Genomic DNA, 24136 nt, shown 5'->3' with positions numbered 1-24136 from the left:
TTGTTCCTCTCTGCGTCTCTCTGATCTTTGGACTTTTTTATGGCCTCTGAGGTGGCGATGGAAAGGTCTCTGACACGAAATCTAACGGCTTCCCGGCAACTGCCGGCACTATTCCCATAAGGGCACGTGTATATAGGCCTGATTCATTTTATAACTCTAAAATAAAAAAGATTAAAAGTAAAAATACTCACAATGCATAAAAACAGCCCTGTGAGTGAAATAGATATATCATACAGGATTATTATTACTGATGCATTAATGTGTCAGCAGCATTTCACTGTTGAGCGAATTGAACCACTCCATATAGGCTACTGTTGGGTAGTTTCATGAAACAATGCATCATAAACGGATAACGTAACCTATAAGTACGTCAAACCTTTACATAAGTACTGCACTGATTACAGTGGACCATGACTGTGACGTCAAACAGGGTTGTTGCGTGCAAGTAATAGAGAGGGTGTAGTTTAAACAACGTTATGCAAACGTTGCTGCGGCTGAACGTCTCATAAAGCGAATTTCTTGGAGGGAAACAATAAAAAATCAAACCACGCCCTTTAGCAAGCAGTTTCAGATTTATTGTCAAATGCGGGCAAATCTGTGACACTAGAACAAATGTAAAAAAAAAAAGAACAAAAAATCCAAACTCATTTCAATTATAATCCTTAATTAAAGTCTCAACAGAAGAAACTTGTTTGCATTTATAAAAGTGGCGTCACATCTCTTCTTCTACCAGTTTCAAAACAAGCCAAAGAGTGCTCTGTCAGCACGGTACCTTACAAATATGTACATACAAGTAAATGCATATTAAAAAAAACGTTTTCTACGTCAGATGCTGTCTGATTTCGGATGTTACAGCTTCTCCTCGCTTGCAGGATTTTGTCAAATGTTCCCGTGAAATGTTTTAGTTCCAGTTCAGGAAGAACTGCTTGAAGATGATGGTCTCCTTCCCCTGTGGAAGTATCTCCACCTGCAGCACAATACACAGACACGTTCACAGCTGGAGGCGATAAACTAGACCTCGTGAATAATCCTTTAAAATCATTACAAGCTGTTGTAAAGGCTGCAGGAGCCAGAGCTGGTGATACACAACTATAGTGGGAGAGCAGCTAGAATAACATTTACAGGAAGTGAGAGACTAGTTTTACATTTTTAGCGAGAGTTCAGAATCAGTACCTGTGTTTTCATCCTGGGGTACTTCATTTGTTCGATGAAGTTATCCGCCATCTGGAGGGCCACCTGCTTCTCCTCATCATTTGCTCCGGTACCTGACAGTCAAACAATGTCTCACATTAGCGCTGGCAGTTTCATATACACAGCATATTGTTAGTGGATCCTCATCAGCCGCTAGTAGCATAACAGCTACTCCTTCTTGTGTCCACAGGAGAAAATAACTACAGCAGTTTCAAGTATATACATGTCATTTTCAATCAGAGATTAGCAGCTACATTTAAAGTGACTTTTGACACTGTGCAGTGGACAGAATGAGACTGTACGGTAACTAGAAATAATGCTGGTGTTATTTGCGGCCTTGAGACTCTCCTCCCTGTGAAAACTGTCAGCCATTATTTTTCACAATGCTCATTAAAATTTGATCCGATTAGATACCAAATATATCACATGGCATGTATAACAACTATCACTTTCCTCGGTATGCATTTCAGGCGCCACGAGTTTGCTGGTTCGGGGTCAAGTGGTACTTCCTCACCTTTCCAGACGAAGATCTTTCCGTTGGCGCCGTTGTCCAGAATGAAGCAGTCGTCACGAACCAGCAGATCCTTGGCAAACGGGCTCTTCTTCGACACTTTGGTCATGGTCATGGAACCTGTCGCATCGGACACCTGCGGAGTGAATGTACACATTTTTATACTTGAATTATGTAAACGGTGGTTTGATGCATAGCTTTTAAAAGCTTTGCAGACGACGTTACCTTGTAGAGGGAGGCAGAGTTGGAAGCGTCTGCTTGCTTGTCCTCCTCTGGTGTGCTCTCTGCCAGCTGAGGCATCTGACCCAGGACCTGCTCAGCAACAAGAACAAAAAGATCCACGGCTTGTTTTTCAGGATTTCCTTCAGTTGATTTTCAATCATTTTTGGTGATTGACCTGGATATGTGCTTGTTTCCTTTTTGAGTTAATTGTTCATATATATACATGTTGAATTAATTTCGTCAGTGACTTTAAAAGGGTTACAATAACCTGCTGCATCTATTGTAGTCCTCACATTTAACTCCTTTAAGTCTTTCTGGCTTCTGATTGGTCAGTTCAGTCACATGAAGATGAGGGAAGTGTGAAGAACAACAAAGTAATACTGCTTAAGAACGTTTTCCGTCTCCTTCCAGATGTTTCTTCTCAACAAGAGTGATCCAACCGCTGCATATTGAACCCTCACCTCACACTAATTATGAAGCTGCAGGCAGCAGACGGTCGGCTTAGAAGAAACAAAGGGAAACAGCTGTTCTGCCTCTGTTCAAACCAGGCCTTCTAAAGCTCACTAATTAACACATGCATAGCATGAAGACATGAGGGTGGGTACGTTATCTAAATCCTAGACAGAAAGCAAATTGGTGCATTTCAGAAAATGTCAAATGGTTCCTTTAAAAGGATCTATGTCCTTTATAATTAAAACGATTTTCATTTACATAATTAAAGTGCATTTATGGTAGTTGAGTAGTTACAGCTCATACGCTTCCGCACCATCCTGGGTTTGATTCCAGACTTGGGACCTCATGTAATTCCCCTCTCTCTGTCCCCAAATCCAGTCTGGTTTTCTACACTGTCAAATATAAGCAATACAAATAAGACACAAACTTAAGCCTTTACCTTCAGCATCTCCTCAGGCTCGTCCCCCTCGTTGATGTCCACAATGCGGGCTTTACCGTGTCTGTCCGTGTCACGGATCAGCGAGGCGATCTCGCGCACCATCTGCTTCTCGAACATGTTGGCCTGCGACCCGATCCACGACACGATGGTCTGGAGGGCCAACGAGACAGCATGAGATCACAACAACTGTCACATTCATATCATATTCGTATTCACCTCGTGCAATTTGCAGATTCACAACCAACTTTATTTATGAGTGCTTAGGCCAACTTGTGAAAGCTGACAGATGTTTTAGTTTCACCTCTCCAAGGTCGAGGATGAAGCAGTCTCCTTTGTTGAAGCTGCTCCAGGACAGCTCCACCTCCTTGGCACGGATGTTGCGTTTCCCTTTGATCTGGTACAACCTCTGCACCGTCCCGGAGCTCTGAGTCCTCCTGAAGCCCGACTCCACTCCGCCCACCTGTGAGAGACATGCATGGGATATTCATGTCAAGGCATTGAGGCTTTTAGGTTTATTTTGTTATGTTTCACATCATTTGTCCTGCTGGGAAACGAAAGCTGTAACATGGTGTGTTTTGGTAAGCTCAACTTGGCGCCCTGCGAATCGAGTTGGGTGAATGAATTTTGGAACAATGGCCATAATATCCGGGGAGCTGTAAAGTCATAAAAGGGATTAAGCAATAAAAAGATGGCAGATAAAATGTACAAAAACTATAATATTGAAAACAATAATTCATTCATATTACCTGGGTTGAAGGTGCTCTTTCAAGGAAATTCTTATTTTCCTATTTTAACTATAGTTTATACCAAATTGCATCTTTCTTTCATTTAAACTTTCGTGGAAGGTTTTTGTTTGACGGTGGAGATATTTGTTCTGTGAGTTTCTCTCATATTTCGATGGCGTTTAAAGCGTCTGAACATGCAGAATCGGGTCTATTTCTTCCTCACCTTGTAGCTGACGCCTCTGGGGAAGAGGGCCATGAACTCCGGGGCCTCGTAGCCCTGGACGTGCCTGTGCTGAATGGGGTCACCGCTCAGAAAGTTGTCCAGCTGGGTGGCCAGCATGGCGCACGCTACCTGCTCGTCCCTGGACGACTTCTCACCTACGACAGAGAAGAGGTTAGTAAGAGAGGAAAGAACTGATTATTGAGTTCACAAAACTGATTTGATGAACATCTCTTTCTTCATGCATAACACATGTAGGCGACCTTACTTTCTGTTCATAGTTTCTGATTTATTCTTAATGAACCTTTTGGTTTATTAGAGGGGAGTGATCTTTGAATAACGTGAGAAAAAAAGGAGAAATCATGAGGAAATGAGGCCAGAAAGGTTAACATGCCACAGTATGAGGAACAAAGAGCCGCTGACAGAGGTGATGGGTCATGGAGATAAAAGAGACGAAAAGCAAACAGTGTGTCGGCCGGCGGAGGCACAAAGGCAACAGTGTCAGTTGTAAACAAGTGGAGGAGGGAGGGAGGCTTCATAGAGACGCATGCTTGAGCACAGAGAGCCGTCTCCAAGCTATAACAATCAGCTTAGTGTTACCTAAGCACCGGATACATGCTGGAAACAACAGCCACATTTGAGTACTGTAGCGGTCCTGCATTTTTAATGCTCCCCCCCCCCCCCCCCCCCCCGCTCCAAAACCATCCCAGTTTCCCTCAGGACTTCTTACTCTCTCCCTCCTCTCATCGTCCCTCCTTCCCTCTCCATCCAGCCTCTCTCCTCGTGTGTCATCACCATTAGTGGGATGAAGTGTGCACATATGTCTTTTGTTGTTTTTCTGCACTGATCACCAAGTCAAATTTCAATCCATCTTTTAATTTGATGAAAAAAAATGATTCCGATTGTGTTGTTTTCTTCATGACAGATGTTATCAACCCAGATATTTCTCTCTGACCTATCCACATGTGGAGGTCGGCTCCCAATTGACCACGGTTCTCCAGCACCAGGTAGGAGTCCCCGTCATAAAAGGCTCCGACCTCGGAGGGATCCAGCGGCACCGCCTTCATCTTCTCCACCCTCCACACTCGGAGGCCCGGCTCGCTGACCTCTGGACCAAACTGACCTGGTGCTGCCTTGGGGAGCATACTGCAAGGAGAGAAGAAGAAGAAAAGGACGGTAAGACAAAAGGAAAGGGGACACACTTTGCTGTAGAGAGGGCAGAAAGTTAGGCAATTGGTCAATTAGGCAATTGTCTCCACCGACTGACAAATGTGATTTTTTTACAATGAATAACAGTCAGGTGGAACTCTGAGTCATACCTAGTTTAAGCAAATCCCCTCCTACAGAAGGGGAAGAGGTTGGCTGAAACAGGAAGTGTAAATCCATCGAGTTGTGGCATGTTTCCATGTGGGAGTGGATGCTCGGTTTTGCTCGGAGTAAAGAGAAGTAAAAGCAGAAGTCAAGTCCTCGAGACAAATTCAGAAAGTGCCAAAGTTGTCACGATCAGAAGACGGGTGTCTATTTCTTGACATTCTGACTGAAGTGTTACAGAACTCTACTGCGCTCCACACCGAAATATTAAGTAAAACGTGTTAAACGGCACCAGAGCTCAACACAGACGCCTCCAAACCACAATCCCTTTAGGGAGGACAGAGCGGAGGGAGCGGTTGATGTGCAAATAACACCTAGACTTGACACAAAATGAGGAGTTGTGCTGCTGCTTAACAACCACATCAGGCTACATTACATCACTTCTATGCAACACAAGACCAAGCAGGCCACACTAACACAACTAAGCCAGGCGTGGCTGTGTGCAAGCAAGATCAGGTCACAGGTGGGACTGAGCCAGGTATGGATTTGGATGAGTCACTCTAATGTACACCTCTCTCTGTCTTGTGGTTTTTTCCCACCATGACACACAGGTTGTTTATACGCTACACCCGAACACACCTCTATCTCTTCCTCTGTTCTTGCCGCCTTGTATTTTGCATTACTGCTACCTTTCTGTTAGCGTTTAACTTTCAACCATATCTCATGGTCTTCCTCGGCAGGTGGAGGTCTTTGGTTATCATGTGACGTAAGTTACGTAATGAACTGAAGTATGTCCAGTTGTAAGATAACTTCATGTGATGAACAACTGAGCTTCAGTGTATCCACTGAGGAAGACCATGAGATGCAGTCGAAAGCTATCAAAAACAGAGCAGGTTATCGTTTGACAGGGTACTATCTTAAGATCAAGGACTATTACTCAAAAAGTTATTGTTGTTTGATTAAAAAAACAACAACAGCTCAGTTCATCATGTGATGTAACATGATGAACTGGAGTTTGCTCAGTTGTTAGGTAATTTAGGCTTATTTACGTATGGAAGTATTTACGTATTTAAGTTATCTGATGCACTATAAGAGTGTTCTATATCTGCAGTTTCGTTCTTGCAGAGATAATCAAAGGATTAAGAAGACTTCCTGGATGATAACACACGAGCATTTGAAACCATATCAAACTGAAGTTACAGCTATCAGCTATAGCTTCTGCTGGAGTTTGATAAGAATTAAGCCCTGCAGCTTTATGGGCGTTGTTACATCGATATTATTGCCACTGTGTTCAAATATACCAATTTAATACGGGTGTAACATTTAATGAACCTTCTTGTTCCACCCATCATTATGTAGGTCAGTAGTTTATGTTTTCATTTTGCTGTTAGACCGACGCCAGCAACCATAACTGATAAAGGAGGACTGGTAAACAAACAATTATCATGATTAAGGTGATTAGAGTCAACTAAGGACACCGATCAAACATGCAAAACACAGCCACATCCTCTCCTTTATAATCAGTTCAAGTTACTCATAAGGCAGCAGAAACAGTTAACGCTCATCGTCAGCATTGTGGTCGTTCAAACAGGATGTCGCAACAGCAACGCCCCTTTCCGTTTTGGGGGTTTGGGGGAAGGTCGTTTTTACGACTCAGTCGCTCTCATCTCCTGTTGTCTCATTTTAATAAACTTTAATAAACATTTTAATAAACTGTGATCAATAAACAGGTGCGGTCTACTGACCAAAACAAACCAGACGGAGAGAGTAGAAGTGCAGCAGAGTGAATATACGAACACATAAATTGGTAGAGGAGGTAAGGGAGCGAGGAAAGGGCCCGAGGCAGCACATGCAGGGCCTATAGAGTTAAGGTTACAATGCTTGGACAGCCGCTCCAAGAGCACGTAGGGAGGCAGAGAAAAAGGCCCGATACACTTAACTGTAAGATCTCCTGAGGTACCTCCAGCATGCTGTCTGACTCCGGCTCCATTCTGCGTGTCCACTGGTGTGTGTGTGTGTGTGTGTGTGTGTGTGTGTGTGACCCGGTGTGTGTGGGGTTGTAAGGGATGGAGAGGTCTGGCGAGGAGGAGTGTTAGCGCTCACCTGGCCTGGTTAGCTTATATGTGAGAGGTAACTGGAGCCGGTGTGATGAAAGCCTACCTGCCGCCTGAGGATAGGACGCTGTGTGTGTGTGTGTGTGGGGGGGGGGGGGAGCAGAGTCGGGTTCCTGGTTCCTGGCTAAAGCTAAACACCATGTGGATAATTAGTGGGAGAGCAAACTGCTGGCTCCTCCATCTTTCCACTCTTCGCTTCTCCTCTGACTCCAGCTCTTCCTCCCTCCTTCTTTACCCTGTTTAGCCTCATTATACGCAAAGACCAACACAAACTCTCACTATTACTTTCCCAAGGAGGCGTGTAGCTATAACTTTAGGCCCTCAACATGCTCGGGAAGTCACTCTGAACACCCATTCCCCATCATTCATTTACAAACTCTGAAAGCAAAAGCAAAAGCAATTACAAGTCACTAGGCCTTTCACAGTAGTCACAACATGTGGAAAATCTTCTTAATTGACCCTTTAAATTATTATTATTATTATTATCTTGTAATTTAAGGGCACACCCTGTATTTTGGGGCTCTTGGTTGTGAGCACTAGTCCTAAAATGATCTGAAATGTGAGATCTGCTCTTTTTCCTGTGTTATGAGCTGGAGGCCTTGAAGATTGAATCTTTAGACTCTAGACTCTTTATAGAGTCAATCTCTTTAATCCGATCTTGTCGTTTACATCAAGGGAATAAGAAAATAAATTAAGAAAGGAATAAATTCCAACGTGAGTCTTGATTATGTCACCAAAAGAGAAGACAAGGCCGACAATAAAATATTCTAAAAACAGATAGAAGCTTTTGCCCTTTTGACCTGGGCTATACTGGAGTGGTCAGTGGGGTCTGGTTAAATGGAGACATGGAGATCAGAGGGGTTTAGATGGAAACAAGAGGTCACCGTTGGGCTACAGGGGTCACTGACTCAATCAGTCATTCATGCGTTGATAACCAGACAGAAATATGAGAGCAGACAATATGTAGGCGGACAGAGCGGCAGGCGTGGAGAGACCTGAGAGCAATCTGTCAATTGATGGGTGAGTGTAGACAGAGTGTGTGTGTGTGTGTGTGTGTGTGTGTGTGTGTGTGTGTGTGTGTGTGTGTGTGCAGGAAGCAATTCTTGCTTTGATACCCAATTTTAAGGAAGTTGCTGCAAGTAAGACCAGGATGATGTGTAGGAAGTGAGACATGGACACACCGGGAAAGGACACTAGAGGTTGGGTTCCCCCACTGATAACAGAAGAAGGTGGAGCAGACAATAAGCAAAGAGTTTGAATGTCAGAGTGAGTCTCGCTGAAGTTAAACTAAAGATTCATTGTCCCGTTGTGAGATTCCTCAGCTGATTTCAAGAGAAGGAATGTGAAGAGCAAACAGGGACAGAAGTGTAAGGGAGGCAAAATAGAAACACAATTCCTTCAGGGTGAAAGAACAAAACGGACAACGAAAGAACAAATCAGACTGTACAGCAAAAAATATAAGGTTCATGTTGAAAACTTACCTTGGAGAGTGAGATGGCGGTGGGACACAACACGTCTGAGCGGAGAGCGGAGAGAAAAGTATAGTCATGCAAGGAGAAACACGTCCCTAAACCCACAAATTCCTTCTTTCGCTCACGCTCTAACACACACACACACACACACACACACACACACACATACACAAATATTTCCTGCCTCTGTCTCTGGCAGCCTTAGGCCAGCCCTCTGACTCAACCACAAAAGAAGCAAAAAGTGCGGAAACTTGATTGAATCATGACTTCAAATGGAGAAAGAGGAAGCAAACTAGACAAATCCTTATTCATCTGATAAAACAGCTCATTTTCAACCTGATTTTTAGTACTTGAATTTCATTACTTTCTTTACAAAATACAAAAAAAGAGGTGACACAAAAACACAAATTACAAAAGATGTCCTCTAAATTAGATCATTTCTCGTAGCTTTCTAGTACCGCTAACTTGAATACTGTTGCCCTTCCTTTCTAATCTCCTCGCACTTAAAAGTTGAACTTTTTAAAAGGTAAACTCTCTTTCTAACAACTGCCCTCTCATAAATGACGATCTGCACAGTTGGTAAATATCCCCACAGCAACCGGTCTCAACACACCTCGTAGTCATACATGGATTCCCCCAAATCAAATACGCCCAGAGAGAAACCTGTGATTCATGGTTTCCTCAGGTAAACATTACTAACCTGACGGAGCCACATTCAGGAGAGGAAAGATCAGCCTGACTTGAGTTTAAATGTAAGTACCACTCAGTCAACTGGATTCCATTGGATAGTCTAAGTAACACACGTTGAAGCAAACAGAAAAATGAATAAATAAGGTCAACACAAAAGTTTTAAGTAGCCGACAGATCATGTAACTTAATATCAAAACAGTCATCTTTGATCTGAGAAGCTTTATTTAACCCTTTGAGGAGTCTGTGACGTTGTGCTTAGAGGAGATCCAAGAGTTTCCAAAGATAGCACATAATATGTCAGGTAGGACTTTGTGGAAATGTGCATAAATTTAACTTAATTTATTTATATAGCACCTGTCATACAAACATGCAGCCCGACATGCTTCACATAGAGTAAAAATTACAACAAAATGTATTTATTTTTAAATCTATGAATAAGAGTCAAATGAAATAAACACCTGGGTTTCAAATTATGTAAAAGAACATGATTACAGCTTAAAAGCTAAGGCACATGTCACCAATAGTCTAATAATGGTGCAGCTTTGGGCGAATGAGTTTTAGTATCTCTGTGTAAATATCATGCAGCTTCAATGAGGAGCTGGAACGAGCACTATATATATATATATATATATATATATATATGATACGGTCACAGTGTGACGTAAGGCGAGTTAACTATGTGAAAGGGTTGTTGATAACATCTGTAAGTGGAGCAGCCTGAGCTACGTTATTGGGCTGTGAGTGACCTCTTCTGGGGAAACAAACGCATCACAGTGAGGTCTCAGCTTTCCCTCTCTCCATCTTGTGGCCAGGCAAGGCAACACCAAGAGGGTTCGTTACCTTTTAACTGTAGTTTAGAAAAAAACTCAAGACAGACGTGTAGTAAAACTTTTATTCATGTTTTTCCAAGTCAAAAAACAAACAGAACAGAGATACAGAGAGTGAGATAATGAATCAATTTCTATACAGTGGCAATTTCAAGTTAAACCTTCTTTTGCAGAGACATGTGAAGTCTTTCCTCAGTTTGGAACCCTGTCTCGCCCTCAGACGCACACTACCTGCACAAGCATACACACATTCACACGACCTGGGAGTCCTGATGTCCTGAAGTGACTGGACAGCACACAGTTAAGACAACAGGATTAGATGCAAGCATGGTGGACACAAATATCACAATGTCTGGGGGGGCTTAGGTCCACCACAATATCTAGAAGTGCATTTACCAACCCTGCTTTGTCTCAAAAAGGCTAGAAGATGACTAATCATTTAAACATTTTCAGAACAAAACCCAAAAGATTACTGGCTGTGTTTCATTGCCCTCAGGACTCCCAGTCAGATCCAAAACGTCTCTTCCCCCCCCTCCCCCCATGATTCCCCTCGTCACTGGTACATACACTGGTAGAAAAAAGAAACACTGATTTCATAAATGAGGATCACTTGTGGATGAAGAGGGAAGAGGGAGGAGACCCAGCTAGTCCCGAGAAATTCAGAAACCGCGTCGACAGATGCAAATGGAACGAGGAGGGAATAAATGTTTCCATCGTCATCATCAGGCGTACAGACGGTTTCCTAACACAATCAAACTAGGTGGAGCCGTGTGAGAAAGCATCCATATCCAAAAAGAAAGTTCGCACTAATGTAGTGGGTAAGGATTTTTTTTTTCCGTTTTTTTTTTTAACAGAGAGGCCAAAAGTGCTGTTTCTTTGGACAATCTCTGCTTAAAAGAAATAAAATGTTCAATGGCGTTGAAAAGAAAAAAGGCCAGCAGGAGGACAAATGTTGCCCTCTGGCGTCCCGAGAAGTGAAAACCCCCGAACTCTCCCTTTAACTGAAGCGACGTCACCACCTGGGGGGACAGCATGCAATTCGTTAGTAAAAAAAAAAAGAAAAAGAGCAGTTGCCGTCATGGCAGAAACCTCAAACTGTCGAGAACGGGGGAGGAAAAAATAAAACACACTCCCCTCCGTCCCCTGCCCCTTCATCCACAGTACACAAACATGAGCCTGCTAACAGGTTTACACTCACCAGAAGCAAACAAGAGAAAAGCCAAAAAAAAAGAAAGAAAAAAAATCGTAGTTTTCCTCTATTCATATTCACACAGAATAGTATTTAACTTTCTTTCTTAAATAAATCGAGTAGTCCAAATAAACCCGCGTACACGTCAGCTATCAGAAATGGGAGCGAGATTACCGAGGTGTGGGCGGGATTTGAAACAAATTTAAACCTAAAGCTCGATTAAAATGTATTAACATGTGCTACTCATGCAAACAATGACGAAAGCACCAACGCCGAAACTAGTGTCCCTCGTCCACGTGTGCCCCGCTTCCTCCTAGAAACAAAATTAAAGACAGAATAATCACTTATTTTATTTTTTTTCATATAAATCTTTAAATTCCCAAATCAAGGAAAGAATTTTATCTGGAAAAGTGTTTGTTTTTTTGTCTCCAAATGGTGCAGGACAAGAAGATGCTGGTGGCTGTTTAACGACATCTTTCAGGGTTTTGTCTTTGGAGCGTGAAGGCGAAGAGGGGAGGGCGATGGTGGCTACATACACCGGTGTAGAGGGAAATTTATTCTTTCCTGCAAGCCAGTTTCTCTCTCCTATCACGTATGTATTTCTGCTGACCCAACCGCGTATCAAACACCTAAAGCTCCATCTTTGAGCCGCGAAACATCCCCAAACTGTACTTTCACAGAAGCAGCTACGGTCTAACTAGGTGAAATATGCAGTAAGCAAAGTCTAAACCTCCTTGATTTTCTTTAGAGCTTATGCTTTAGTGATGAATACAATCCTCTTTTCAAAAGGCTTTTGGCAAAATGTACACTTTCCATAACTATACACCCGACACTTGGAGAACGAGAGAGAGAGAGACTGGATGCAGTACACTATTAAGTTAAAAAGGGACTTTTTCTCCCTGTTACGTGTTCACCACATCTTCCTCTCCTTTTCAGTTTCGCCCCAACACCTCGTGTGAAAATTTAAAAAAACTATTTCAAAAGGCAGCCTTTTTTCCCCCTCCTTTAGGCAGAGCAGTCAAGTCTTTCACACAATAGTTTTAACAATGTGGTAAAGGTGTGTGTGGGGGGGGGGGGGGGGGGGGGAGGGGTCTGATGGTAAAGACGGGAGCATAACAGAGGTCCCAAAGGAGAGATTTCCCCAAAAGAGAAACAATCACAATTAGGACCCCTGTGGCTAGAAGCACCGCCACCTCCAGCTGGTTTAAAAAGGTGCTGTCCTTCAGGTGTCCACCCACGAGGTGTCGGGGTTCCTTCAAGTGTCCACCGTGAGGTGACGGGTTCCTTCAGCTGCCTCCCCCCGTCCTCCTCCTTCTCCTCCTCCTCCGCGGCTCATCAGTTGTTCTCCTCGTCGCTGTCGTCTGGGCTGATGGCCGGGCTGTAGGTGGGTGAGGTGGGGCTGTACCCGGGGGAGGTGGGGCTGTACGTGGAGCCTTTAGGACTAGTGGGGGAGTACGTAGGAGACGTGGGCGAGTACTTGGGAGAAGTTGGGGAGTAAGTAGGGGAGGTGGGGGAGTATTTGGGGCTGGTGGGGGTGTATGTGGGCGAGGTGGGGGAGTAGGTAGGGGAGGTGGGGCTGTATTTTGGAGTTGTTGGCGAGTAGGTGGGAGAGGTCGGCGAGTACTTCGGCGATGTCGGGGAGTACTTTGGCGACGTGGGGGAGTACTTGGGAGAGGTGGGGGTGTACTCCGGGGAACTGGGGCTGTATGAGGGGGAAGTCGGGGTGTATTTGGGGGAGGTGGGGGAGTAAGAGGGGGAGCTGGGGCTGTATGAGGGGGAGCTGGGTGTGTAGGTGGGCGACTGCGGGGTGTAACGCGGACTGGAGGGGGAGTAGGACGGAGAGGTGGGGGAGTACGAGGGGGAGGTGGGGGAGTAGTTGGGGCTGGTCGGGGTGTAATTGGGGGAGGTCGGGGAATAAGAGGGTGATGTAGGGGAGTAGGAAGGAGAAGTGGGGGAGTAGCTGGGCGAGGTGGGCGTGTAGTTCGGCGATGTCGGGCTGTAGCTCGGGCTGGTCGGCGAGTAGGAGGGAGAGGTGGGGGAGTAGGACGGGGAGGTGGGAGAGTAGGATGGAGAGGTTGGAGAATAAGAGGGGGAGGTGGGGGAGTAGGAAGGCGAGGTGGGCGAGTAGCTGGGTGACGTCGGGCTGTAGCTCGGCGACGTCGGGCTGTAGCTCGGCGAGGTGGGAGAGTAGGAGGGGGATGTGGGAGAGTAGGACGGGGAGGTGGGGGAGTAGGAGGGAGACGTCGGGGAGTAAGACGGAGACGTGGGAGAATAGGACGGAGATGTCGGGGAGTAACTGGGCGAGGTGGGTGAGTAGGAGGGGGATGTCGGGCTGTAGTTGGGGCTGGTTGGGGAGTAAGAGGGAGAAGTGGGGGAGTAGGAGGGCGATGTCGGGGAGTAGCCGGGGCTCTGTGGGGTGTAGCCTCCGGGGGAGCGAGGCTCGTAGGCCGGGGAGGTGGGGGAGTAGTTAGGTGACATGGCTCCACCTAAGGAGAGAAAGGGTGGAGAAAATCGTGTTTGCATAAATATCTGTTCAATAATTCTGTTTTTCTTTCTTCCATAATCTAAATAATGTATATTGTGGAAGTTTTTTTAATATTTTAGGTCATTAATAAGCTATTCTGTCTAACCTGGAGATGGGATGTACGGGCTGGCCGGTCCTGGAGATCCCGGGGACCCGGGAGTGGGAGACCAGGCCGGGGAATAGCCCGGAGAGAAGCCACTAGCGTCCGACGCTGCACTGGGTGAGAAGCCGGCTGCTCCAGGGGTCATGCCGCTTCCTGGAGGAAAAACACAAAAGGCCGAAACTCAGTCAAGGAACCCTCCAACCCCCCCACACACACACCCCAAAAAGAGAGGAGCCGAAGCAACCTGAGCAAACACTCACCGACACTGGGAGACCAGGCGCCGTAGGCCGGTGTCGCTCCGGTGTTCCACGGGGTCATGGCAGGAGACATGCCACTCATGGGACTCGGCACCGTGCCAAAGAACATTCCAGTGGCTGCAAATAGGACGGACACAGAACATAAGTATCACAGCTCTTTACACTACATCTACAACAGAAACAATTCTGGATTATATCCGACAAACATTTCTCCCCCCCCACTCACGTCCAGCCACGCTGATGCCGGGTATGTTGGTAGGGATCTCCATGCCGTATTTGCACTTCTCAGCGTCCAACAGCAGGTCGAAGCATCCTGTACCCGCCGGGGCGAGCTGGCCGAGCATGATGTTCTCCGACACACCCTTCATGGGGTCACTCTCAGCGTGGGAGGACGCCTCCATCAACACATCCACCTGGAGGAGGAAAATGTTTAATACTTAATAAAATTGTCCTTTTTTTAATAACCGGCAGGAGTTGAGTGAAGTATCGTTCTCTCACCGTCTCCTCAAAGGAACACTTCATGAGCGGCCCCGTGTCTTGACGGTTGATGCCGTGACGTGTGATGGCCATCAGGTGACCGCGGCTGGTCATGGTGTCACAGAGCAGAGACAAGTGACGGTAGTTGACATAGGAGCCGTCAAAGGAGATGACGTGGTACAACTCCCTCTCCAGAGCCTTTCGCACGGCCTCAATGCCCAAGACCTACGTAAGAGAGAGAGAGGAGGGAGAACATAAATATTTCTCTTGACCCGCTGTGATTCTACAGCTGACACAGAGCTAAGTTCTATGCTTTCGTACCGTGAAGATCTCCACAATGTCGTTGGAGGTGGTCCTGACGGGGTCGACGTCCTTCTCGCTGAGGACCCTCATGAGGCTCACGCCGTCCGTCTCGAGGATCCACTCCTGCAGGGCCTTGAACTCGCCCTCCTCCGTGATGATGATCTTCTTCTTGTTGTCAGTCTGGGGCAAGTGCATGTACACCTGGGGGAGAAGAGTGTGACCGTTGACTTATAGCCACAGACGGGTATCTCTCTTGTGTTACTGTCGACAGCTTTGTGGGTGAATGCTAACGTGTGTGTGTGTGTTTACCTTGCTGATCTGCTCAATGCCTTGCAGGGTCATGTCTGTCAGCATGTTGGACTCGATGCACCTCAAGAACACATCGTCATCCATTTTGTCCACCACCTCCTCGTCCTAGAAGAAGAAACCACAGGCGTTTGTGATAAATATTGGAACTGGCTAGAGGGCGATACTGAATGCAATATTGATGCTCACCTCTTGGAACTTATTCTCGTCGCTGTTCATGATTCTGATTCGCAGGACGAGCTTCTCGGCGTTGTCGTCATTGAAAATACAGTTCAGGTCATCTCCAAAACCTTGCAGGGAAAAACAAAAAAGTGTCATCAGGGAAAACCACCTCTTTCCCGTTAAAACTAGACGACTGAATGCGTGTGCGCAAGCCCACCTGCGTTGATCTTCTCCGCGATCTGCTCCATCGTCAGCTTGCGGTCGGTCATGTGCTTGCGGTCGAGCTCGATGCGCAACAGCCAGGGTGAAATGCGCGTCACGTCGAAGTCGGGCATCTCGTAGTAGACGTTCACCCACTCCTGGTCCTCGGCCACCACCGTGTTTTGGGGGTTGGGGTCGTAGTAGATGGCGGTGTTGGCCGTCACCTAAAGTGAGAAGGCAGACTTTTAGTTGCCGCCGAAGTTGTTTTTGGCGAGGCAAGAAGGGTCGTGGACGACCGGTAACTTTCCCTCTCTCACCTTTCGCAGCGTGGTGTGCTCCAGTCGACAGAGGATGTCCTTGGCCCGCTCGGCGTCGCGGGCTGCCTGACCCAGCAGGAACACCGTCAGCGAGGGTGTTTTGGGCCTCTTGGAGATGTTGATCAACTCCTTTAGACGAGGCACGCCGAGTGTTACGTTCTTGGCCGACACGCCGGCGTAATGGAAAGTGTTCAGGGTCATCTGGGTGGCCGGCTCTCCCAGAGACTGAGCGGCAAGAGCGCCGACCATTTCACCCGGGTGAGCCTGAGGACGGAGGAAAGCGTGAGATTGAAGAGAAGTTGGGTCTTTTTTCCCCCCAATCAAAGTTCAATGTTAAGGTACAACGATATGCTGAACTTACGATGGAGTGGTTGAATTTGGTCTCGATCTCTCCCAGCAGCCAGTCGTAAGCCTCTGTGGAAAGGCGGAACTCCTCGGTCATGCGTTTGGAGCAGAGCGTGGAGCGCAGGTGGATGTTGAAGAGCAGAGTGGCGTTCTGCTGGGCCTGTTTACTCAGCGGGTCCTCACCATTCACAATCACCAGCTTCTTGCTCAGATCCTGCAGACCTGGAGATTGCAAAGACACGCAAAGTTCTTTCCATTCTTGTGTCGTGGATGCATCGCGTCCCGTATTGACATTTATGAGGCTTTCTGGTGTAGTTTTGTTTCGTCTAAAAATTCTATAAAATTGAATCCTTCCTACTGTGATGCTGTAAGAGATCTTTTAGGACTTGAACTGCTCTACTTGTTATGTAACGCGCAGGGATTCACCAGGCGGCTTTTACGTGGCTTTAAAGGCCACCTGAGGTCAGGCCACGGCCTCCTAGTTAACAGATACGTCTACAGAGGACAAATAAACAGAGCGGTGATGTATCATTCGTAGAGGTTAATGAGGTTTGTTATTTTTGAGCTCACCCTCGACCACCCTTAGAGGATTGAGGTCTGTCGGGGTTCGAATGTTGATGCGGAAGATCTTCTGAGCGTTCCAGATCATTCTGGCCAGGTTGCATGGCAGCACCACCTGCAGGCGTAGGGGAAACATTGCAGTATGTGAATATTTTTCATTTCACGTGGCAGACCGAGAGACTACTAAAAGAGCAGAGGCACGTCTACAGATGCGAGCACCCACCTTACTGTCCCCGGTGGGGAAAATGGCTCGGAGGACCTCTCTGTCCTCCTTCATCTTGTCATATTCCCTCTCCAGCGAGCCCTGCACATGGGCATTGGTCAATACGTCTTTCACTACGTCTTCCTGCAGTATCCGCCTCAGCGCTCGCTCATTGGTGCAATCGAACCTAAACCTAGACAAGAAGAGAAAAGATCATGCACATGGTTAGGTAAATGTGTGCTGTAACATTTGGGACTAAAACTGAGTGTATGGCCGTGTGACTTACTTCTTTTCGAAGGCCTTGTGCGACGGTTTGAGTGTTGCCACGTTTTGGAACTCGACGTTCTCTCCCGCCAGGCCGTCCTCGCCGTACCGCAACTGAACCACCTGGTTGATGGAGTTACGCACCGTGCCGTCGTACTTCACCATCACCGACTCCATAGACTTGATCAGACGACGCTGGATGTAACCTGGTGAGTTAGGAGCGGATTTACCACGTTAAAAAAAAACATCCATGTATATTTATGAGCCATAACTCGACTTGTGTCTTCCTGCGCTCTCCCACCCAGCTGCCTGGACTCACCAGTCTCAGCAGTCTTGACAGCTGTGTCGATAAGACCCTCTCTGCCTCCCATGGCGTGGAAGAAGAACTCTGTGGGAGTCAGGCCAGCCAGGTAGGAGTTCTCCACAAAGCCTCTGCTCTCAGGACCGTAATCATCCTTAATGAAGTGAGGCAGCGTGCGGTGTTTGAAGCCAAAGGGGATTCGTTTACCCTCCACGTTCTGCTGCCCCACCACAGCAATAACCTGAACAAGGAAGGTAGGATGAGCGGTGAGATGTACAATAAGATATCAGCTATCATTCATCTATTGTGAGGTTAGATGGATTCCTTTACCTGTGAGATGTTAATCTTTGATCCCTTAGAGCCAGCCACCACCATGGACTTGAAGTTGTTGTACTCAGACAGAGACTTCTGGGCTGAGGATCCCGTCTTGTCACGAGCATCGTTGAGGATTCGATTCACCTGGTTCTCAAAGGTCTGCCTCAGCGTGTTACCGGGGGTCGGCTCCAGCTCGTTGTTGTGGGCTTTCTCGATGACCTGGCAGAAAAAGAGGCAACGGAAATATAAACACAGGTAGAACTACGTTGCAATAACCCCATTTCAGTAATTCTGTGGGTTGTAGAGATGTGTTGTGCTTACTTCTATCACATCCTGTTTGGCTTTCTTGATGGTGTTCTGGATGTCAAGGTAGGTCTTTGCATCAGCAATAGAGTCACCAATACCAATGGAATGACCTGAGGAAAACACATCAAGAGTAAACTCTAGGCAAAGATTTTAAAGGGAAAACATCAAATCCAAATTTTGGAAAAATATAACTGCCTAATGTTTGGGTATGTTCGCTTACCCTCGATGAGCAGCCAGTTGTTGACCACCGTCTGAATGTTGGAGTAGAAGAGTCTGGTGATGTCGTGGCCCATCTCCAGGTAGGAGATGTGGACGAGGGAGCCGGCTGAGGTTCCCAGAGATTTCTTACACAGGATGCCCATGATCAGCTCGCCGTTCTCCACTATGACCTGCGTGTGACATGAGTTGAACGTCACTTGCATTGTCAGTCATTGCCATTGTCGAATCCCCCACACGATTAATCAGGGACCTTGTACCTTGGTGTCCCCGGGCGAGATGTGCTTGTAAGGGCCGCTGTCTTCCTCGTCGGGATGGGTGCTGTGTGTGCGGATCACGTTGATGTGTCCCGGAATGATTAGGCTGAAGATCTGCTTGCCCGTCCACAGAGGACGGGGCTTGAGGATGGCCGGCTGCGGCACTTTCCCGTCCCAAGTAGAGAGGAACATGAGGAGGTTCATCACTTCACCCTGTGGCGGAGAAAAGGCACAGTGTTAAGACCCTTTACGACCAGAACAAAACAGCGGCTGGTGACCCCTCCCCCCTCGTCACGATCCCTTACCCTCTCTAAGAAGACATCTCTTTTGGTGAACTTGCGGACGGCCGTGAGGGTGTCCTGCACGATACCCATGACGGGCCTGTTGGACTGGGGTGTGACGATCATACGCGGCACCATGGCCAGCTCCTGGATCTCTGCCCTCGTCTCGAGGGACTGAGGCAGGTGGAGGTTCATCTCATCCCCGTCAAAGTCAGCGTTGTATGGAGTGGTGACACTGGAGAGAGACCAGAGGATGAGACGTTAGAACTGCGCGACCTCATAGGAATATTTAGACCAAATTAATATGCCGAAAATCACTATTATGCAATTATCAAAGCCAGCTATGCGTGGTCTTGATTTGGTACCTGAGGTTGAGTCGAAACGTGGACCACGGCAGAATCCGCACCCTGTGCCCCATCATGGACATTTTATGTAGTGTAGGTTGTCTGTTGAAGATGACGATGTCGCCGTCGCACATGTGTCTCTCCACCTAAACAGAGAGTTTGCGTTAGTATAAAATATATATATTTCAGGTCATCATCTAACAAAAGATAGTTTTAGTCGTGGTTCTGGAGCTGCGTATAAGTATTTCAGTCTTGCCTTGTAGCCAATCTGCAGGTGAAGGTCACTTGGTTTCGGGTGGAATCGCAGGTCAATTCTGTCTCCGTTGTCGCGGATGATGTATTTGGCTCCTGGGTACTGGCTGTTGCCTCTTCGCACCAGCTCTTGTAATCTAAGATTGTCGTCAGAATCAATTAGCTGACATCAAAATTTCACGAGGAGATTGTTGTTGAAATAGGTTTTCCCACATTAAGTTGAATCAGCTGACCTGTCGATATTAAAGGGTGTGACTATTTCCGGGAAGGTCATGTTGGCCGCTATGGATCGTGGTACGCCCACTTGGTCGATCTGCAGCATGGGGTCGGGGGTGATGACCGTTCGCGCAGAGAAGTCCACACGCTTGCCCATGAGGTTACCTCGGACTCGCCCCTCCTTCCCCTTTAGACGCTGTTTTAGGGATTTGAGAGGGCGGCCAGACTTTTGCATTGCCTGTGAAAGGAAAAATGAATTGTTATTTAGGCACTAAATTGAATCTTGTACTGGGTATTAATCTAATTAATCTACATTTAAGGCAACAAGGAAGTGAATACAGACCCTTGGCAGGCCTGGCAATTCGTTGTCAATCATGGTGGCTACATGGAACTGGAGCAGTTTGACATCTTCAGCTATGACATGAGCGGCAGCGCCACTCTGCTCGTTTCTTCTCAGCTGGTTGTTGATTTTGACGATGTCAGCCAGCTTGTGGGTCAAATCATCCTTTAAAAACAGAGTTAATTGGTGGTTTGTTGTTATTTTCATCATCGCCGTCAGGTATAGAGCTCATTTTTACACATCTTAGAAACAAAACAGCCTGGGGTCCAATTAGTTTACCTGGTTGCGAGCAGAGCCCTGCATAACTACAGCAGGCCTGACAGCCAGCGGAGGCACGGGCAACACAGTTACAATCATCCATTCTGGTCGGGCAAACTTGGGGTCCATGCCCAGGATGAAGTCCTCTTCGTCCGAGATGCGCTTGAAGATCTCGTGCACGCGCTCGGGGTTCAGCAGGATCTTCTTCTCCTGCGAATCCTCATTGACGTGCTTCCACTCGGCATACAGCTCCAGGCCAGAGCGTCTGATGCGCGGCTGGTAGCGCCCGCAGCCACCGTGGCCCTGTGCAAGTCACATCGTGGGGAAAGAAAGGAGTGAGTGAAAGAAATAAGCTGGGCCAGCGCTGTGAATGTTGAGAGACGAAATGCCCGTCAACTGTGACAAAAAAAAGACTACCTTCTCCTTGCTGATGTCCTCTTCGGTCTCCTGCTGTTCCATTCCAAACTTGTTGTCCATCTCCTCTCCTCCTTCACAGATGTTTTTTCCTTTGCACAGCTCGTACACATGTGTCAAACGTTTCCTGGGCTGCCCTTTAGATTTTACAAGGATGTCTTTGATCTTTTGATTGTTCTGCAGGTAACAGCAATGGGACCAAGTTCAACATCACAAAAAAGCCGTAAACAAGACTGAAATTGTGCTTTTATGATGAAATATCAGTGGATTATTATCTTGTACTCACCGAATCCACTAATAGTTTCGAGCAAAAGAAACAGACGCATCGAAGAACCTTCATGATCTTGTTTACGAAGCCGACGTGGAAAACTGGCTTTGCCAATTCTATGTGCCCAAAGTGGCCGGGGCATTCCGTCATATTGCCTGAGGAAACAAACAAAAAAAAACATGTTTATATCATCAGGTAATGCAGATAGGGACAGTAGCCAACTGATCGCTAATATATTCAGCATGAAATGCTAACACGACGTTATACCTGCACATGTCTGACATCTTCCAGTCCGTTCTATGACACCTTGTCTTGGGTCCATAAGGCCACCAAGTTTAGGGCGCCCACCTTCTGTCGTTTCGGGGTACTTGATTCCCCCTTCAGTAACCGACATCCGTTTCTGGGGAGAAAGACATAATTCATGAGTAAATATATCTACACATACAATAAGCTGAACATCTACCATCCTCTGCATAGGTTTCAGTCATAAATATTCATTTTCTACAAGCATTCTTAATAAAATCTAAATGTACATAAACTGTTTATATAAACCATAATCCAACATTCAGTGCTAAACATTAATTAAATTAACAGATGTAAAAAAAATCTAAAACGATAGCTGAGTTTGGCAAAAATAAAGTTCTGTAAACATCAACAGCTTCCATATGAAACGTTATGCTTAATTACATAAACATAATATAATATTCAAACCTACTAAAGATCCAATACTGAGTTGAAGAAAACATGCATATCGGGTTTAGGTACCCTTTTATTAATTTATTGTGTGAATAAACAGACCAATGCGACGAGTTTGTAATAAACCAAGCGAGCTATGTCCATGACGAAAAGCTATAAATTAAGCAAACATTTTAATTACCGATGGGCCTACCAGGTACATTGTACAAATAAAAAGGGAGTTTAATTCATGTGATAGCATGGATCCGTTTTTGAGAATGTTGTGCTTAGTTTTTCAAACTTCCTGCAACATGCTAGTTAGCACGAGCTCCACCAGCTTGACACAGCTAGTTAGCTATGCTAGGCTAACAGCGAGCATTTACCGTTGTAAACAGAACCATGTCTTATGCCACAAACGTTAAGCTACAAGAATAATCAAGACACTGTCTATGTGATGTGTGATATGTCCGATAAATTAATGAAATATCCCAAAAAGAAAACCTACAAGCTCATCTGGGCTGATGATGCCGAATTGAACTCTCTTGATCGTGCGCAATGGGCATGCGCTGTCGCCGGAGGGCGGTCCGTGCATCCTGTGTATTCAAAGAGACGCGTCCTTCCTCGGCACGCCGCTTTGTGAGCAGGAACAGCCTTTAAATTGCCACCACGACTCTGGTCAGTCCGCCAACGGTGACCGGAAAGTCTCCGAAGGCGATATCTCAGGGACCTCTGCTGTCGTTAGCCTTTATAACCAAGTTACTACTGTTTAGGTCCTAAGTATGATGGCTACCGACTGTTCCCTTCCCTTTTTTGATCTACCCTCTGGAGCGCTCTGAGCGCTTCTGAATGTGAAGCAGCTCAACGCTTGGTTTTATAGACTGAGTACATACTACGGGGTTGCTTACTCAGAAAGACAGGGGCTGACTCTTCGGAGGGTGGGACATGGATCTCCGTAGTAAAACGCTCATTGGCCATTCAAGACAGTTGTATGAATAAGTAATTTAGTTACACGTACAGCCAATCAGAGAGCACGTTTATTTTTTTAACGAATCAGAACCATAGGCGGGTGTTGAGTTAATATAAACTCACCCTGATTGGCTTTATTAAAACAGTGTAGGCGGTGCTTCGTATGCTTTGCATGTGAAATATGAATATCCAATTAAAACCCTCTCGATTCGTCCGTTTTCTTATTAATATTGATGAGTACAAAATAGACGACCAATGGCTATGAAGAAATGAACCTTCTTAGAATAATTTCAACAAAACCCGCCCTTCCTCCGATGTTTGCCGAATGTGGCCGATGTGAATTTCTTCCCTCAGAGCAAAAATAAAAAAAATCTCTGTTGTCCCGTTCGTCTCGCTGTAGATCAGCCTGGGCTCTAAGAAAAGAGGCTCAGGGCTGAGGCCTGTTAAGACCTTTGATTAAACAGGGGGAAATAGTCAAAATACACGATATTTTCATCTCGAAACACTGTATCATGGACTATTTTTTATCTACTTTAGAAACACATCGACTTCTCGGGTTTTCGTCCTCTGCATTTTTGGATGTCTCGGACTTTGTTGCAAGCCTCGGACTCGCCTGGGACTGATGTCCGGGCCAGTGGACTGGATTTTCCGTACGCCCTACAGGAAAGTCTGGGGGAAGCCTTAACTGTTCATTCAACATGATTTTTTAAACAACCTTTTACAATTTTTACACGAACATGTTCTGTGTGTAATTGACTTGCAATTATTTTGTTAATTTGTTTTTATGTATTTTTCTTTTATTGTTCAAATGTAAGACATTGTCGAAGGCCACGTTTCGAAAGCAGTCTGAAATACCGTCGTTTTGGCGGTTAAAGCTAAGTAACATTCGTTTGTAATATCAGTTATCTGTGTATTTAATTGCCCACTAACTTATTCATGTCTCAAAAGCATGATTGCTACTAGTAATTTACGAGCTAACTGAATACATTGTTAAATACAAACGTTTTTCCTCTCTTAGCATTGTAGCTATCTCGTTAGCTTCACTTAGCTTAACAACCGTACAACGACCGTATGTCCCCTGCTTTTTGTCTGATTTTACGCAATCGCAACATTTATTGTGCGTAGCTAATGTTGTTGGCTTTAGATGTTTTATGGACCGTGTTAAAGTGGCGTTATGCTCAGAAGATGTCTTAATATAACAAGGTAAAGTAGCCAGTAATGAACGTTAAGGGACAAAACGTTTAGCTAAGCTAGCTGCCCACCAGTAACCTAATTATTAGCTACATTAGCTGAGTAAAGCCCTGGTTTTGCGAGTAAACTTCTGTCTTAGTGTAAAGGCTG

At 46.0% G+C, this 24136-nt stretch overlaps 2 protein-coding genes across 3 annotated transcripts; both read right to left on the bottom strand.

Moving 5' to 3' along the window:
- Positions 1-553: 553 nt before the first annotated feature.
- capgb (capping protein (actin filament), gelsolin-like b) lies at positions 554-8823 on the bottom strand. Of its 2 annotated transcripts, none has more exons than XM_076112462.1 (9): positions 8668-8823; positions 4717-4907; positions 3765-3919; positions 3118-3276; positions 2817-2966; positions 1928-2014; positions 1706-1838; positions 1174-1265; positions 554-967 (listed from the first exon to the last, which is right to left on the bottom strand). In XM_076112462.1, the coding sequence occupies exons 1-9, from the start codon at positions 8733-8735 to the stop codon at positions 902-904; spliced, it is 1101 nt and encodes a 366-aa protein (XP_075968577.1). In that variant the 5' UTR covers positions 8736-8823; the 3' UTR covers positions 554-901. The 2 variants fall into 2 exon arrangements, with proteins under 2 accessions (XP_075968577.1, XP_075968578.1); XM_076112463.1 differs by lacking the exon at positions 8668-8823 and adding an exon at positions 5081-5440.
- A 1403-nt stretch (positions 8824-10226) lies between these two features.
- polr2a (RNA polymerase II subunit A) lies at positions 10227-22677 on the bottom strand. The gene is made up of 29 exons (XM_076112438.1): positions 22335-22677; positions 21422-21554; positions 21173-21309; positions 20890-21063; positions 20494-20775; positions 20218-20379; positions 19892-20112; positions 19663-19795; positions 19428-19552; positions 19087-19297; positions 18785-18994; positions 18529-18697; positions 18324-18418; positions 18018-18221; positions 17706-17928; positions 17409-17592; positions 17144-17315; positions 16930-17035; positions 16376-16581; positions 16015-16278; positions 15714-15921; positions 15524-15624; positions 15338-15442; positions 15047-15229; positions 14747-14950; positions 14475-14661; positions 14252-14365; positions 13995-14144; positions 10227-13850 (listed from the first exon to the last, which is right to left on the bottom strand). The coding sequence occupies exons 1-29, from the start codon at positions 22419-22421 to the stop codon at positions 12700-12702; spliced, it is 5901 nt and encodes a 1966-aa protein (XP_075968553.1). The 5' UTR covers positions 22422-22677; the 3' UTR covers positions 10227-12699.
- Between the last annotated feature and the right edge of the window lie 1459 nt (positions 22678-24136).

This window comes from Anarhichas minor, unplaced genomic scaffold, assembly GCF_050575085.1.
Source record: "Anarhichas minor isolate MPS153535 unplaced genomic scaffold, ASM5057508v1 ptg000049l, whole genome shotgun sequence".
Taxonomy (NCBI): Eukaryota; Metazoa; Chordata; class Actinopteri; order Perciformes; family Anarhichadidae; genus Anarhichas; species Anarhichas minor.
This window is presented reverse-complemented; position numbering and strand designations above follow the sequence as displayed.